The sequence below is a fragment of the Lotus japonicus genome, chromosome 3 (assembly GCF_012489685.1).
Source record: "Lotus japonicus ecotype B-129 chromosome 3, LjGifu_v1.2".
Classification (NCBI taxonomy): domain Eukaryota; kingdom Viridiplantae; phylum Streptophyta; class Magnoliopsida; order Fabales; family Fabaceae; genus Lotus; species Lotus japonicus.
Window position 1 is genome coordinate 11,751,153 of NC_080043.1, and position 16,435 is coordinate 11,767,587.

The 16,435-nt window shown below is 37.1% G+C and overlaps 2 protein-coding genes across 2 annotated transcripts; both read left to right on the top strand.

The window, feature by feature from the left end:
* The first annotated feature begins 6,007 nt into the window (after positions 1-6,007).
* Positions 6,008-9,799, top strand: LOC130749322 (scarecrow-like protein 21). The gene is made up of 2 exons (XM_057602660.1): positions 6,008-6,306; positions 7,687-9,799. Exon 2 carries the CDS (start codon positions 7,793-7,795, stop codon positions 9,446-9,448), a length of 1,656 nt encoding a protein of 551 aa, XP_057458643.1. The 5' UTR covers positions 6,008-6,306; positions 7,687-7,792; the 3' UTR covers positions 9,449-9,799.
* A 2,411-nt stretch (positions 9,800-12,210) lies between these two features.
* LOC130709490 (U2 small nuclear ribonucleoprotein A'-like) lies at positions 12,211-16,327 on the top strand. Its single transcript, XM_057558858.1, has 6 exons — positions 12,211-12,439; positions 12,527-12,862; positions 12,984-13,157; positions 13,747-13,797; positions 14,276-14,428; positions 16,003-16,327. Exons 1-6 carry the CDS (start codon positions 12,317-12,319, stop codon positions 16,006-16,008), a joined length of 843 nt encoding a protein of 280 aa, XP_057414841.1. The 5' UTR covers positions 12,211-12,316; the 3' UTR covers positions 16,009-16,327.
* Positions 16,328-16,435: the final 108 nt, after the last annotated feature.

The following is a 16,435-nucleotide window of genomic DNA, read 5'->3' on the forward strand; positions in this document are numbered from 1 at the left end:
AAGTACACAATGTACCGTTTGATCCAAAGGCTAGAAGCTCTGTGAAGAACACACTCCAACGACTATCGTTCTCTCACAGTAAATTCAAGAGTATAAAGTAAAGAACATAGACTTTCTGATTTAGCGCTTATGCTCACCTTGATTGAGCTTCTATGCTCAACACGATTAAGCGAAAAAAGAAATCTTAGAGATCATCACTCAGAAACGATCATAAACATCATTTGGTTTAACATGAAGATGAGTTTTACTTAAGAGTAAAATCTATAACTTACTCTTTCATGTAATAGAACATAAAGTATAGTCTTAGAGTCAAACCTCATTCAAAAATACTTTATGATTCATGAACTCAAATGTATCAACCATCACTCTTTCTATAAGAGACATTTGTAGATGAAATGATCTTGAAAAATATTGTTTGAGGAGAAGTATATATTTGTTGTAAAGGAGGAGTCCTGATAATACTTAGTGAGGATAAGTCCTACGAATACTTGTTTTTCCTGGAGAGGCAGTGGCCAAAGAATATTTGGGTTTGCCTGAAGGCAGTGTTCAAATAATACTTGTTTTTTCTGAAGAGACAGGGGACAAAGAATACTTGTATGGAGAAGTCCTTGATACTTGAGCTTAGTGAATTCTTGGTACAATCAAGGACTGAATGTAGCACTATCGTTCAGGGGATGAACCAGAATAAAATGATGACGTTCATTGACTCCTTCCCTACTTTCACAATTTCGATGCACCAAACGATCACAATGAAGATGATAATTATTTCAATCGTTTGGAAATCCAAATTTTTAGATATCACAATTCAAACTCCCCTTCATCTCACATCAAGTAGACCTGATGTCATGTTCAACGTTTGTTTATTTGCAAGGTTTCAAGTAAATCCACAAGAATCTCACCTCAAAGCTATACATAAAATTCTTAGATATCTTGGTGATACTAGTGACCTTGGTCTTATGTATGAGAAATGTGAAAACTCCAGGTTGAGAGGATACTAGGATGCTGACTATGTTGTTGATAGAGTTAGAGGAAAAGTATTAGTGAAGGGTGTCACTTTCTTGGAAAATGCTTAATATCTTGGTCAAGCAAGAGACAAAGCTCCATTTCTCTTTCCACTGATGAAGTAGAATATCTTGTTATTGACTCATGTTGTACTCAACTTTTGTGGTAAAATATCATCTAGCGGATTATAATATATTTGAGACCTCTACTTTGTGATAAGATGCCCACTAGGGTGCACAACTTATATTTTGGTCCACCGGTGGATCAGAGGGCAATTTTGACTTTCCCCTTCCCTTTACCCTCTTCCTCTTCCCTTTACCTTTCTCTTCTCCTTTTCCTCCCATCTCTTCCCAACCAGCCACCTCTTCCTCCCACTTCCTTCTGTAATCAGTTTATTTTAACTGCATGAAGGATGGATCTGAAATTATTTGAGAATAATAATGGGGTATTGGAGATCGCACAACATCAGAAAGAACCTATGATATTTGGTTTGTGTTGTAAACGTTGTTGGTAATCAAACAATGATGTCGGGTTCTACTGTAACAACTAGATGCTTTTCAACACTTTCAAAGAAACAACTTCGTCTTCTTCACTTGCTCTATGCACAGATTGATAAGATGTTCAAGGCTAGATATCTTTCAGCCACAAGTCAAATGCTACAAATTCTAATGATAAGAACATTATTTCCCCAAATGTGTATAATCTGATATTAGTGAATGCAAGTGAAAAGAATGACATTGACCTTTAAAAAAAAAAGAGAACGGGGATTTAAGGGGGCTTGGTTATGGAGGAGATCCTAAGCGAAAAGTGTAAGACCCTAACCTTAATTATGTATTGCTTAAGTGATTTATTGAATAAAAGTGAAGTTTTTGTGAAGTTTGATTTATTTGCTATTCTGTCCGTGCTCTTGTGTGAATTTTTCAGAGGTCTTAAAGACCTTATCTGGAAAAGCTTCCTTCATGAGAATTGTAGCTCTCTGAGTTAGCTAAATTATCTCGTTGGTTTCAGGTCATTCCGACCTTTGTAGCTCGAGATATTCATGTTTTAGTGGCGAAAGGTCTGGCTGTACAGTTCTTACGATTTTTACTAAAACTAAGGAATTGTATTTTGTTTTGATTCTTTTAATTAGCGATTAATTATTTAATTAATTACTGAACTAAAGTCAGAAGTGATGGGCTTCAGAAAGTATGAGGAAAACCTAATCGGGCTAGGATTTTATATGGGCTTGGGAGAAGGATGGAAATTAGGGTTTTGGAACCCTAATGATCCATGTGGCCGCCGGCCACTTAGCTTGATTGGGGGAGAAGTTGCTGACTTTTAATTTTATTAATGAGTAATTAAGGGTTTTAATTACTTGGTCTTGGGCTTGGGCTAGAATTAGGAGAGAAAAAAAGAGAACCCTAGCCCATTCCCTTGCTTGGCCGCCGGTTTCACTAGGGGTAAAGGGGGGGGGGGGGGGAAAACCTTATTTTCTTTTGGCAATCAGAATTAGAAGTGTCCCCATACTGTATTCACGTGAAACACAGCAAGAACAGAGAAGAGAAAAGAGAGAACCCTAGACTTGAACATACGTAAAGAAATTTTGAACAATCAGGTTGAATCAAAGTAGGAACCCTAGACTTGAACATACGTAAAGAAATTTTGAGGCCGAAGGGACGCTGCCAGTTTTCTGTGCTGGACAGCGAACTTCGAGGTCCAATACCACTCAGTTCTGGCGTTCAAATGAAAATTCAGTGCACTAATAAGTTGTAGCATTTTTAATCAGCTTTCCAGGCGTATAAAGAACGTAATTTTTGGTTTAGTAATGAGTCATGGAGAACGTTTTTAGTAACTCATGTACCTGCTGTTTTTCTTGCGCTGGACAGCAAACTTCGTGGTCCAATATCACCTAGTTTTGATTTTCAAACGAAAAAGTGGTAAACTAGAAAGTTGTAGAATTTTAAATTCGCTTTCCAGATATGAGTAGAATGTAACTATTGGTTGTGTAATGAGTTCTGTAGAACATTTTTAGTGACTGTGGCTTCTGCTGTTTTTTTTAGAAAACGACCGTGATATTTAATTTCAGAAAAACTTGTGTTCATCTGCTATGTAGTTAGTTGTCCTTTGAAATTCTGAACATTTTGCTCAATGGAACTGTTTAACGTAAGTGCCTGACTGAGATTTATTTAAGAAGGTCGTTCATCCAGCTGTAATCCTTTCTGTTGTTGATTATATTTCTTGTTGGTTATGTTTTATCCGACGTTGAATAGCTAAGACTCTAGGATTAACTTTAGAGCCTTAAACAAGAGAAATGTTATTAATCGCTTGCAAGTTAACGATAAATAATTGAACATAGGCCTAGGTGATACTATGTACCATGAGAACGGTGGTGCCGTTAGAGACAAACGGTAGCTTGCACGCAAGGGAGATTTTGTGGATCATAGCGGCTCCACGTGATTTGGTTGACTGCGGTCACCGTGAGACTTGTGTGTGTGGATCATTGCGAATCCACGTGATTGTACATCTGCGGATGTACGTGATTGGCCAAGGAGTTTTGGTGGGTTGTGTGATGTGAGGATGCGCTAGTCTAACTGACTAACTATCATAAAACTTAATTCCATAAGCGAATGATTAATGTGCTTCATGATATGGTTTATGATTTTATTGTTTGCGACCTGACCCTTGCGCTACTTGTTTATTTGTTATTTGTGGGGGGTAAATGGTCGTGAAGATAACGGCGACGACCCATTCTTGGGAGCTGATACTCCGTGACGAGCCACTACCAGATGACGACTACACTTCTGATGAAGAGGAAGAGGTAAAGAGGAAGAGGTCAAGGAATAGGGTTGGGTTGAGAGACATCCATTTTCTCTTTGGGTTGAGAGTGCTGAGTTCGGGAAGCATTGAACAATTATTTTGTTTTCATTTGGATAAATAAAGTTGATGTAATTTACTTCGGTTTTAGACGTATGTGTCATGCCTATTTTATTTAATTCAAAAGTTTTGGGATGATGTTTACTTCCGCGAGATTTATAAAGGTTAATCTTTCAAGAGTTTCGCTATTAATGAACCTTTGTGGTTAATTAAAGATTAATAATTGAATCGACGAAAATTCTTTACAAAAATTGGATTAATTGGTTACTGTGTGACACTCGAGAAATCGGGGCGTTACAAAAAGAATGGGTTTCGCTGGGAAGGGAGATGGAGGGAGAGATGGGTTCGACACTTTACAATTTTACCCTTTTAGTTTTAAGTAAATCCTAGTCATTGATTCAAAGAATATTCTAAGATTCCCTAATCTAATGGTGTTTAGAGATGGTACACCAGTGGACCAAAATATAAATGATCCACTCTAGTAGGCACCTTATGATAATACTAGTGTTGCAAATATTTTAAAATCCTATTCAACATTCAAGAACTAAGCATATTGAAATCTAGCATCATTTTGTTAGAGATAATGTTTTTAAGAGATAAATTGATATGTCACATGTAAAATATGAATTTCTAATTGAAATCAGATTTAGTTTGCTTAGAGAAAACATTTTGGCATGCATGTTGCACCATAAAATTGTAGCTTGCATCGTACACACTTACCTAACCCAGGAATGCCTAGCTCATCATATGAAATCATAAAACCATCTTCAATGCTAGTTTTTAGTGGTGAGTTCTTAAACTAAGAACTAAGAAGCAAGTTCTTAAGCATTGGAGATTGTTGACGTGAAGTTCTTAATTCTTAAAAACAAGAACTAAGAATTAGTTCTTATATAAAGAACTTTGTTTTATGAGTTATTAGCATATTAAAATATTTTTTTCTCTCATCCAAATTGCTTTATTACTTTATGAGTTTTATTTTATTGTTTTATGAAAATAAAAAGTATAAATAATATGGTGTGGTAGGACCAAATAAATAATGTTAAGAACTCAAAGTTAAGAACATGTGGTAAGAGCGAAATATGCAAAAGTTTCTTTACAGTTACTTAAGCATATATGACAGTATGGGTCCACATGTGTTCCGTACTAAAGTCTACTTAGGGAATAAGAGAGTGTTCTTAGTAAAACCTAGCAGAGCATAAATAGAAAGATGATGTAAAATAAGGAAATATTCTCATTAATGATAAGAAAATGTGCCTAATACAAGGTGAGGACTCCATTTTATAGTGGGTGTGGTCCTTATCTAGAATATTCTTACATTTGGGCCTCACAAACGAGGCTCAAATCTCTATGCAAATAAGACAAAAGGGAAAGAATCTAACAACTGACCTAAGACCACGTATCAGACGAATATCTCTACATTGCCCTGATGGCCGCCAGGTATTTAGGCGCGATCAATCCTGCCGTGTTATTTGAGTGTTCTGGGCGTGCATTTAGTTGAAGCAGACCCGCCCAGTCCACAAGCCCACAAGACACGAAACTCAATGCCAATGAGTTGAAGTGTCTTTCAATGTCTTCAAATTTCTTCGAAGTAGGATGTAAGTGGCGCTCGCCAGCCACAAGCCCACAAGACACGAAACTCGATGCCAATGAGTTGAAGTGTCTTTCAATATCTTCAAGTTCTTCGTGGTAGGATGTAAGTGGCGCTCGCCAGCCCAATAAATTATAAATATTTATAAAAGTTAAAACTATAAAATTTGAGTTAGTATATCTCATGAGTTACATTAATAGAGATGCTAGCTAACCACAAGGGGTGACACAAGTGATGAATGTGCATTTTCTTAAGGGATTTCACATAGGCTTCTGGCCCTGCTTCGATCCCCTCCGAGGTCAAAAATAAAAACTTTTGTGACCAGAGACATCACACCGTATCCCGAGCCAGATTAGTCACGTGGAACCCCTTTCCCCCGTGGAGACGGGTGGCCAAAGGAGGGAAAAAAAAGGAATAGAGATGCTAGCTATTGATTAAAAATCAGGTGGCTTATATTAGTTTAAAGTTAAAAAACTAAGAATACAAGTTCAAATTTTGTGCTATAGAATAGAGAAAGTCAGCAAACCCGAGTAAGTACAAAATTGTTGAACAAAGGCCAAATATGAACGTGTGGTTTGGTCGGCGTTTTTTCAATAGAACCATTCTTCCGTCAAACTTAGAATCCCTTTTTCTGTATTGTATAGATACTTTGAGTCACCTTTTTGAATTCTCACTTTGCGGTTTTTCAAACAACCATTTCCCACGTTCGATAGCTTCATTTTCATAGCAAAACAACCCCACAATATCTAACATCAATGAAAAGGAAACTAAGCATGTTCTAGTTCTTCACCACGGTTCCTGCTATAACCAGAGAATCAAAGTCTTTTTCAACCGGTCAGTGTTGAATTCGGTTCATTTCTGAGGTGATTCTAAAACCCATTTCTCCTATTACTTTCCTAGTCATGTTACTTTAATGAAATATGGATACCCATGACATGTGTTCTGCTCTGTCTATTTTATCTCTTCTCTGTTTTTCTATCCCCTGTTTTCTTTTTCATTTATGTAGAATTAATTGCCAATCTTTTTAGCTTTTGGATCAATATTTATGGTTTTCCTTGACTAATTAGTTAAGGCTCTTGCTGTATAAATGAAGAAATAAACTTTGGTATGTTACAGTAATTTTTTTATTGATTAATGTTAAGTAACATTATATTCTGCTTCTCTAATTTGCAAAATCAGGGTTAGAACTTAGAATTAGTTTTTTTTGTTCAATGTATATTTTTTACTTGATAACTGGTTCGGGTAGGGTTGATTAATGAACTTTGAATAAGGAGTTACAAAGGAGATTCATGGGTTTTGAGCAAAATTTCTGCTTTGGTTGATGGGAAATAGTCTGCATGCTGTTTCCACCATGAGGTAACAGAGTGGGGTTTACTGCAAAATAATATCAACAAGGGAAACATAAATGTGATAGGTATATACTTTTTGGGATTTGGTTCATTCATTTCAAAATAAAGATTTGAGCCTGCAATGAGGACGAATAACTTACTTGGTATTATGGTTGTTGTTGTTGTTGTTGTTATTTGCTTCCTCCCTTTTCCTACTTGCAAATATGTGATGTATGTAGGGTCTGTTTTTCTCCTATTGCATATTACTATATGCATGTTTGAAAATCTTTCTATAGTTGATTTTAAAGTTAATTTTGGAGAGAAGCTTCTGTATGTTTGGGTGCCAGAATTGATTATGAAGAAAGAAAAAAATGATCCAAACATGCTATATATCAGTTTTGTTAGGCAAGGAAACTCATGTCTTGTTTTTTAGGATACTATTACATGAGAAGATTCTCTCTGTGAGGGAAAGTAATGATAAAATGTTTTTCAAACTGCAAGCACGGGCTGTTTGGAATTGCTTCCCTTTGAATAAATTCTAATGGTGTTCAATTTCCATCACTTTCTGTGCTCTCTATGTTTTTGCTTGTCTGATTGACTCTAGATACGCATGTGCCTGTGTTATCTTTTATTGCTGATAATCTGAATGGTGAGGGTGCACGCACTATTACTCTCTATCACAATAATCATTCTAACCATTTTCAAAAATGGTTTTCAAAAAATTGGTGATCAAAAGACCAAATTCACCCAATTTCATCTATTTCTTGTGTTATGTCCCTCAATTATGTTTGTGTGTGTTCTGGTTCTTCCATATTTAAATGTTTCTCTGCTGTCCAGGCTAGATCATAGTTGTTTGTGAGGATGTAATTGTGGTGACATGAAAATATTCACAAAGTGCTTCTTTGTTTTTCAAAGGTTTATCTTCTGTTATTGGAAGTGTTGGGTTAAAAGTTCCTAGCAGAAGAATATTCAGCAGAAGATATCCAAGGAGGCTGCTTTTACCTGATGCCATCATCATAGTATGGACTCAAAGCAGTTTCTTAATTTCGATGTGACTAGCTCAGGAGGAATACCTCGTACATCATCTTATCCTACTGTTTCACCAATACCAAACCGGCTACTTGGATCCTTGAAAATCGACACAGGAAACTCGCCTATATCATCCCTTTCTACTCAATTTGATTCTGATACTCTTTCTGCATTAAGTGACAGCCAGGAAACCCTTTCCGGTGCCAGCCCTTCTTGTGATTCCTTGCAAGAAAGTAATCATCATTTCCATAGGAGCTTCCTTCCACAGAATGCATGTTGGGACCAGGAAACCAGACATAGGCTGTTGGAACTAGAAACTCGTTTGATGGAACATGATGGTGATGATGAAGTTACCACATCAAAGACTCCTTTTGGTGAAAGCAGTAGACCAACAACATCTGGCCAAAGAAATAGGCCCTGGAGCCAAGAGGGTCAGGGATCAGAATATACCCAAAGTGAAGTTAAACGAGTCGAGAAACGTCACAAGTCAATGGAGGTGGAAACATCAGCACAAGGCTTCCCAACAAGCAATTTGAAACAATTGCTGATTGTATCTGCCAAAGCCCTTTCAGAAAACAAAATGAAAGATTTTGATCATCTGATAGGAAAGGCCAGAAGTTGTGTATCCATAAGCGGGGAGCCGATACAGCGGCTTGGTGCTTATTTGGTTGAAGGGCTTGTTGCAAGGAAAGAAGCATCAGGGAATAACATCTACCATGCCCTCAGGTGCAGAGAGCCTGAGGGCAAAGACTTACTCTCTTACATGCAGTTACTCTATGATATGTGCCCATACTTAAAATTTGGTTACATGGCTGCAAATGGGGCTATTGCTGAAGCTTGCAGAAATGAGGACCAAATCCACATCATAGACTTTCAGATTTGTCAGGGAACTCAATGGACGACTCTCCTTCAAGCTCTTGGAGCCAGACCAGGCGGGGCACCGCACGTGCGGATCACGGGGATTGATGATCCTGTTTCGAGATATGCTCGAGGCGATGGACTAGAGGTGGTTGCGAAAAGGCTAGCCTTAATCTCAGAGAAATTCAGTATCCCAGTTGAGTTCCATGGTGTGCCTGTTTTCAGTCCGGATGTGACGAGAGACATGCTAGATGTTAGGCCTGGAGAGGCTTTGGCTGTGAACTTTCCTCTTCAACTGCATCACACTGCTGATGAGAGTGTTGATGTGAGTAATCCAAGGGATGGACTTTTGAGAATGGTGAAATCACTTTCTCCCAAGGTAGTCACATTGGTAGAGCAGGAATCAAACACCAACACCACTCCTTTCTTCAACAGGTTTGTGGAAACCTTGGATTACTACTTGGCAATGTTTGAGTCCCTTGATGTGTCTCTCCCAAGAAACAGCAAGGAGAGGATCAATGTGGAGCAGCATTGTCTTGCGCGCGACATTGTCAACATCGTCGCTTGTGAAGGGAAGGAGAGGGTGGAGCGGCACGAACTCTTCGGCAAGTGGAAGTCTAGGTTCACAATGGCTGGCTTCCATCAATACCCTTTGAGTTCTTATGTGAATTCCGTTATAAGAAGCCTGCTTAGGTGCTATTCAGAACACTATAGTCTTGTGGAGAAGGATGGGGCCATGTTGCTGGGATGGAAAAACAGAAATTTGATTTCAGCTTCAGCCTGGCATTGATAATGTTGTACTTGTATTGTACGTGAGCGCATATTGTGGCCAGCCGTTTACCGCTTAGTGCGAGCACCCACGGCGAGGGGATTAGTCATTGCTGTCAGCGGTGATACCCTAACATGCCCAAAAAAGATTAGTGTCGGATGTAATAGCTAATAAGTATAAGTATATGATACAGAACCAAAGAATATAGGATGTGATATATTGAAATTTAGGATTATACACATGCATAGAATAAAATTCATCAAACATGACAAAATATGTAATTGAGATTTAAAAGAATTTGTACTTAGAGTATAGTTGTCAGACTTTATAAAACAAGTAACTGGTTCCAGTTCGATGACTTTGAAACGAGCACTAATTTTTTTCATCATATTGAATTTTTTTTTTTCTTGTTTGTATTTGTCTAACAGAACATTTTGTCTAAATTGATATTGTCTTCAAAATAAATTAGCAAGAGAATAAGTGTTCCTTATTTCCTCTGTTGATCTGTTGCTTTCTTAGTTGTACTTCAAAGAAGAAACCCTCCACTGCCTGATATCAATTCCAGTAGGCTTCAGTTGCCTCTTTCTTTTTAAAGAAGCAAGCCTCCTGTCTTCCACAAGTTGTTTTGAAAATATATTTGAGGAATTTTATTTTATTATACTATATATTGTCATCAACTTTTGCCAAAAGGTGTCTATATCGCATTCGTAGTATTAACTAATCAAAGACTCTTTGAAAAATTAATATGACTTTTCAAAACAAAGGCAAACAAGTCTCTCATACTGGTCATGGACTCAAGAAAAGAGCTTCAATGTCCTTCTTTGTTGATTTTCCAGAGGGAAGCCATCTCCATTTTCATAAAGAAGATCAATTACTAGAGAGACAGGTTGAGAGGTATCACAAGGAGAGGATTTGGCACCTCGGTTATAAGTTCAAGAAGTTCCTGATTGATATCTTCCAAGCATTTGCCACTTGCCTTACAAATTCATTAATGGCTTCTTGTTTTGTGACACCGTGTTGCTTCATGTAGCAATCAAGAGAAATGCAACATGTCCTCTCTAGCTCTCAAACTGATCAAAACAAATGTGAATAAATCACTTTGATTATGAATTATATCTCTTATAAAATATTCTTTCCACATCTCTTACATACACCTACACCTAGAGACGAATACAAGTGTTGAGGTATGAGGGTAAGTGCCCTCACTTGATTTGGGAAAAAATTATTAGACAAAAATTAAGTAGTAAAAGTATGTAGCTTTTTATGGCCCATTTGGTAAAAAATGTCTTCACTTGTGTCTCACATTGCTATATGCCCTCACTTAACTAGTAAAAGTTTGGCTTATAAAAAAAAAGTAGTAAAATTATGTGATTTTTTATGGACTATTTGTTAAAAGTCCTCTCACTTGTGTCCCTTTGGTAAAAAATATCATCACTTCTAATAGTATTTGTTAATTTTTTTATTACAAATTTATATGTATATATTGCCCTCACGATATTAAATTTCTGGATCCGTCCTTGCCTACACCTACACCCAAGCATACACCCACACCCAAACATGCGTACCCACACCCACATGCATCCATACACCTATACCCATGCCTACACCAAGACTCACATGCATATATATAAGAAACCTTAAGGTTTTCATGATATGATGAATAGTTGATGCACCACAAGTACTCACGTTGTTGCTCATAGTAAGAAATAGAAATTTGTGAAGGTTCCTTGGCTGCAAATTTCAAACGGCCATAAAACGGCCATAACTTTTGCTCTGAAACTCAGAATTTGACATATTTTATATGCTTTTAGTAGAAAAAGCTACTTTATTCACTAAAAGAAGCAGAAGCTAGTTAGAGCGATCATACAGAATATCTTACCCAGCTAACCGGCGACATCATGATGGGCTTCCAATGACAAAGCGTAGTATATGACGTGTTCAAATCGAAAGATGAAATTTCACAAAGAAACACTTCATAACCAAACAGGTGCAACGATAGCAGAGATGATGGCACTGCGTTGGGCAATGGACACAGACTTACAACTCAAAATCAACAGCTTTGGTTTTGGAGATAGATGTAAATAGAGGGGGTAATAATGTTGCACATGTTTTATGCTCTTTAGCATATGATTTTCCTGATACCTGCTGCTGGAATAATTTCCTTACATAGGTTAACTCTGCTCTATTAGTGAATGTATTTGCGGTTTCAATTAATTGAAAGTCGTATTTCCCTTTTAAAAAATAAAGCTCTTTATTTTCTTACATTTTGATGAATATTTACTTAGATTATAATAAGTTTTTGTAAATAAAAAAGATTACAATAACATACAAAATATTATATATAACTATTTGGTTTACTATTTTCGGATTTTATCTGTAAGATTTGTCCCCTTTCTAACATACCTCCTCCCAGTTTGGTTATGAAGTGTTTCTTTGTAAAATTTCATCTTTTGATTTGAACGCGTCATATACTACACTTTCTCATTAGAAACCCACCGTGCTGTCGCCGGTAATCTAGGTAAGATATACCGTCAACGACCATTTTTCTATTCTCCATTATCGGAGGGTGAAGGGCATCAATATCATCCCTCTAGCTAGCTTCTACTCCTTTAGTGAAAAAAATATAGATTTTTTTTTGTTGGTTCAGCCTGGGCAAAAAACATTGATTTTTGTTTTTTAATTCAGCCTGGCCCATCCATCCCTTGAACCAAAAACAAAAAAAAACTTGGCCCATCCTCTCTTCTCTCTCACGATTCCATTCTCATTCTCATATTCTCATATTCTCATATTCTGAACCAAAAAAACACATTCAGGTATTCATTCATTCTAGGGCGGCGCTTATCATCTCATCTGAAGTCAGTCAGTCAGTCAGTCAGTCAGTCCTACTCGATGGTGAGGCTCACTGCAGACTTGATCTGGAAAAGCCCTCATTTCTTCAATGCCATTAAAGAGCGCGAGTTGGATCTTCGTGGCAACAAGATTGCTGTAATTGAAAACTTAGGCGCCACAGAGGTATAATCTACTCCTTTTTCATATCGTTCTTGGTTACTTATTACACTTTGCTTCAATTGAAAAAACTTCGTTATGGCTTTCTTGCAGGACCAATTTGATACCCTAGATTTGTCTGATAATGAGATTGTCAAACTGGAAAACATACCATATCTTAATCGATTGGGTACACTACTCATAAATAACAATAGAGTTACCAGAATTAATCCCAACATTGGAGAGTTTTTACCGAATTTACACACGCTTGTTCTCACAAACAACAGAATTGTAAACCTAGTTGAAATAGATCCTTTAGCTTCCCTTCCAAAGCTTCAGTTTCTTAGTCTGCTAGACAACAATATTACAAAGAAACCTAATTACAGGCTTTATGTTATTAGCAAGCTCGACTCGCTCCGTGTTTTGGATTTCAAGAAAGTCAAAAATAAGGTAATCAATCTTTTATTTCTCACTACTTTACTAGAGACGACGATTCGATCGATTTCTTATTACGAATTACACATACGTCGCAACTAATGTGCTTCTTCTGATGGTTATTTAAATTTAATAGGAACGGTTGGAGGCCAAAAACTTGTTTGGTTCAGAGGAAGCTATAGAAAATGCTCAAAAGACACCAGTGAAAACGATTTCACCTGCTGAAACTCCTGATGTTTCAGAAGCTACGGAGGAACAACAGACACCCAAAGTGGTTGCTCCCACACCGGAGCAAATTATTGCTATTAAGGTATTTGATATGTGAAGTTATCGATTAATGTAAGGTTGTCATTATAGGGGTGGGTGACCATGTGACTTGCACATTGTTCATCTCGGATATTTAATTAATGCATTTGATGCATGTATCTGGCTAAAGTAGAGGGTTATACCCAGTGATAAAAATTTAGTAATTCATTAAACATTAAAGGAACAACATTGATCCAGTCAGTCCTGCTGTGCTGAGTTTCTTGCATATTAAGCTACGTGTATCCATGAAAGGTTTCTGTTAAACTAAATTAACCGTCTCAACTCTAAAATGCATAGCAGGTGTTTTGTGATTATCTGCTTTTGAGATTGCCTTATTTCAGGTGACTCAATCCTGTAAGTTAGAATTATGCTGTAAGATGAATATGCTTGTTGTTCCTTCAGCGCATGTGGTAGTTCTTTATTGGATAACCATTTTCAAATAAATTACCTTGCATGCGTGTGTGACCGTCATCTTCTGCTAAGAAATCGTCTCTATTTGGGGTTATAGGGAAGGACCATCTTCATATATTAGAGAATGGTGCATCAAGCAGCTAATTGTGATTACTATGGTTTCATATTTTTACTCAATGCAGGCTGCTATCGTGAATTCACAGACCCTTGAAGAGGTTGCTAGACTTGAAAAGGTGATTGCTTTTTAGTTTAGATAATTACTTTTTGGATTTTAAATTGTGGTATTGTCATATACATTCATAACATAATATTGAAATTAGTTGACTTAGGACATTTTATTTATAACTAATAACCTGCTTTTAGAGAGGGAATCTGATGTTTCAAGTGGAGGCTCTCCCATGAAATGTCTTGTTTGTTATTGGAGCTCATAAACATTCTCAGTTTTTGTGTCAGCATTTGCTGACTCAGAGTATGCAAATTGAATTCTTTGCCATGTGAGGAGGGTGGGATTTGGTTTGTCATTAGTCGCGGAGCTCATCTTGTTTACCTCCGGTGGTTTGGGAGCTTTGTTATAATATTTTCTCTTGCTATATCCTTTTTATCATGAAACCATATTACCTGCTTAAAGCGCTCATCTCTTTCTACATTAATTTTTTTTTGTCTATTTTGAAAAGGCTGATGACTGTAATCTAATCGGGTATATGATCACAGGCACTGAAGTCTGGTCTACTCCCTGAAGATTTAAAAAGCTTGAATGGCAATGTAACGTTGGATAATGTTAATGAAAAAGGTGAAGATGTGGTTCATGATGAATCTAATGATACACGAGAGCAGAAAAATACTGATTCTGCTGCAATGGAACAGGTATCAATTTCCTGTTATGTGTATGTCAAACTTTTCTTCTGAATCTCTGGCACCTCAACATTCTTCTGAATCTTTGTTTTTTTTGTCCCCTCTCTAACACCTCTCCTAAAAAAAATCCCTTTTATGATATTTTACACTTCCATGTGTTTTTCCATTTTAACATTCCGCTTCCCACTATGCTAGCTCTGTTCTCACTTTCCTTCCACGGCCCAATGGCTGTTTTGCTCTTTCACCTATTCCTTTTTTTTGTTTCCTTTTGTTTTTGTCTTGCTTTCTATCTTTTATTGTTTCTTGAACTTGATGGTGTTACTTTCTATTGAACTGAAGCTATGAAACTTATGGTGCTCTATTTATGATACCTGTTCAGATTATTGTTTTGACATAGATTGCCAGTTTTTCCCTATTTTATTATCTGGCGCAGTTTTTTGAGTGTATATATATTTATTTATATGGCCACACGTTTGCCGTAATCTATAACGCCTTCCACTATATTTCTCTATTGGATTTTTTGCTTCCCACCATAAACCCCAAGGGGCTATTTCATGGCATACCCCTATTTGAGTTCCCTTTTCTCACTGTCTCTGCCTGGACTTGCGGTGGCGGGAAAAATAACACCATTGAACTAACAATGCAGAAAGATGAGTGTACCAGCGGAAGATGAAAACATACTGAATAACAGGAGAAAAAATAGGAAGAACACAAGAAGTAGATGCTAAATGCTATCTTCGTTCCTGAAGTCCATGGCTTATCCCCATTATTCTAGATTTCTAACTATCCTTCAAGGTCATGCGCCTTCCCTATTTGAAAGCACCTCAATTCTCTACATTGCTCTTGGGCCCCATTAAATTTACACTTAGCTTTACTGCTTCTCTCCCTAATGCTTCTCCACGTGTCCCTTTTTCCCACTTCTGCAATATACCATATCTTGGGGCCATGGCTCTACTGCACAGCCACTACTGGGCCCTCAGTTCACTGTGTTGGGCTCAAGGGTCTCAACAGCATGTCTTGTTTTGCATTCTATTTTGCTGCTATTTGTTGCTTTTGATTAAATGTGGCTTTTCTATGTGAAGATTTAATCACAACATCATGTTTTCTGTTTCTTTTTTTTGTTGAGAATTTGAGGAAGAATTTGAGATTTTTATTCAATTCCATCCCATTCTGCTCCGTTCCATTACATTCTGTTTTGTTCCATTATCTTTTCCCTATGGAGGACTTAAACCTATGGCTTAATTGGACTTTTTGTCCTTGGTCTATCGTGATTGTGCGATTTGGGTCCTCAATTCTCAAAACGATCGATTTGGGTCCCACATGCAATTTTGGTCATGCCGTCAGTGTTCTGTCCAAATGCTAATGGAAGCGGGTGATGTGGACCTCATTTAATGATCTGACACCCAACAAAGCATCCACATAGATAATTAATTTACAAATAATAAAATATATGTACCTGTTGAAATATTCAATATTCAAACTGTAAGAGGAAGGAAATGTTAATTTTGTACACCATATCTTTTCATGTTTTCCCATGCTAGTAATATTGTATGTAATGCTTCAATTTTCATTACATTTTTTTGCAGGATTAAGTGAAGATATTGGCTGTCCCGGCACTCTTCACTCCACTTCAATGTTGATTTCTGGAGTCAAAATCTTTGTAACTTTCCATGAAATGTACTGGAGGTTTCAATTTCCCTCATGGTGATTGCCTGCTTTAGCGCTTAATGTGTTGAATTTGATTGCCTTTACATTTCATGTATCATTGGGGCATTTTTGCCCCTAGCCATGTGAATTTCTGGTTTAAGACAAGTAATTTTTTTTGTAATCTTTTGAGTAGATGACGATGTGAGCTGAAAGCCTGAAACATCATTTTAATTAGATTTAAATCATGTACCATATTGTTATTTATTTGGGGGGACAGTTCCTTGCAAAAAGGAGAAAGATAACAACGGCATAGTTGTCACCAGTAACCTATTGAAGGAGCTAAGTAGCTTAAGTTCAAAATGGTCTCCCTAG

Excerpts from the sequence above, each read along its gene's own strand:
- LOC130749322 (XM_057602660.1), top strand. The coding sequence starts at position 7,793 with ATGGACTCAAAGCAGTTTCTTAATTTCGATGTGACTAGCTCAGGAGGA.
- LOC130709490 (XM_057558858.1), top strand. The coding sequence starts at position 12,317 with ATGGTGAGGCTCACTGCAGACTTGATCTGGAAAAGCCCTCATTTCTTC. Across the intron at positions 12,863-12,983 it reads TCAAGAAAGTCAAAAATAAG|GAACGGTTGGAGGCCAAAAA; the intron begins GTAATCAATCTT and ends TAAATTTAATAG. Across the intron at positions 13,158-13,746 it reads AGCAAATTATTGCTATTAAG|GCTGCTATCGTGAATTCACA; the intron begins GTATTTGATATG and ends TACTCAATGCAG.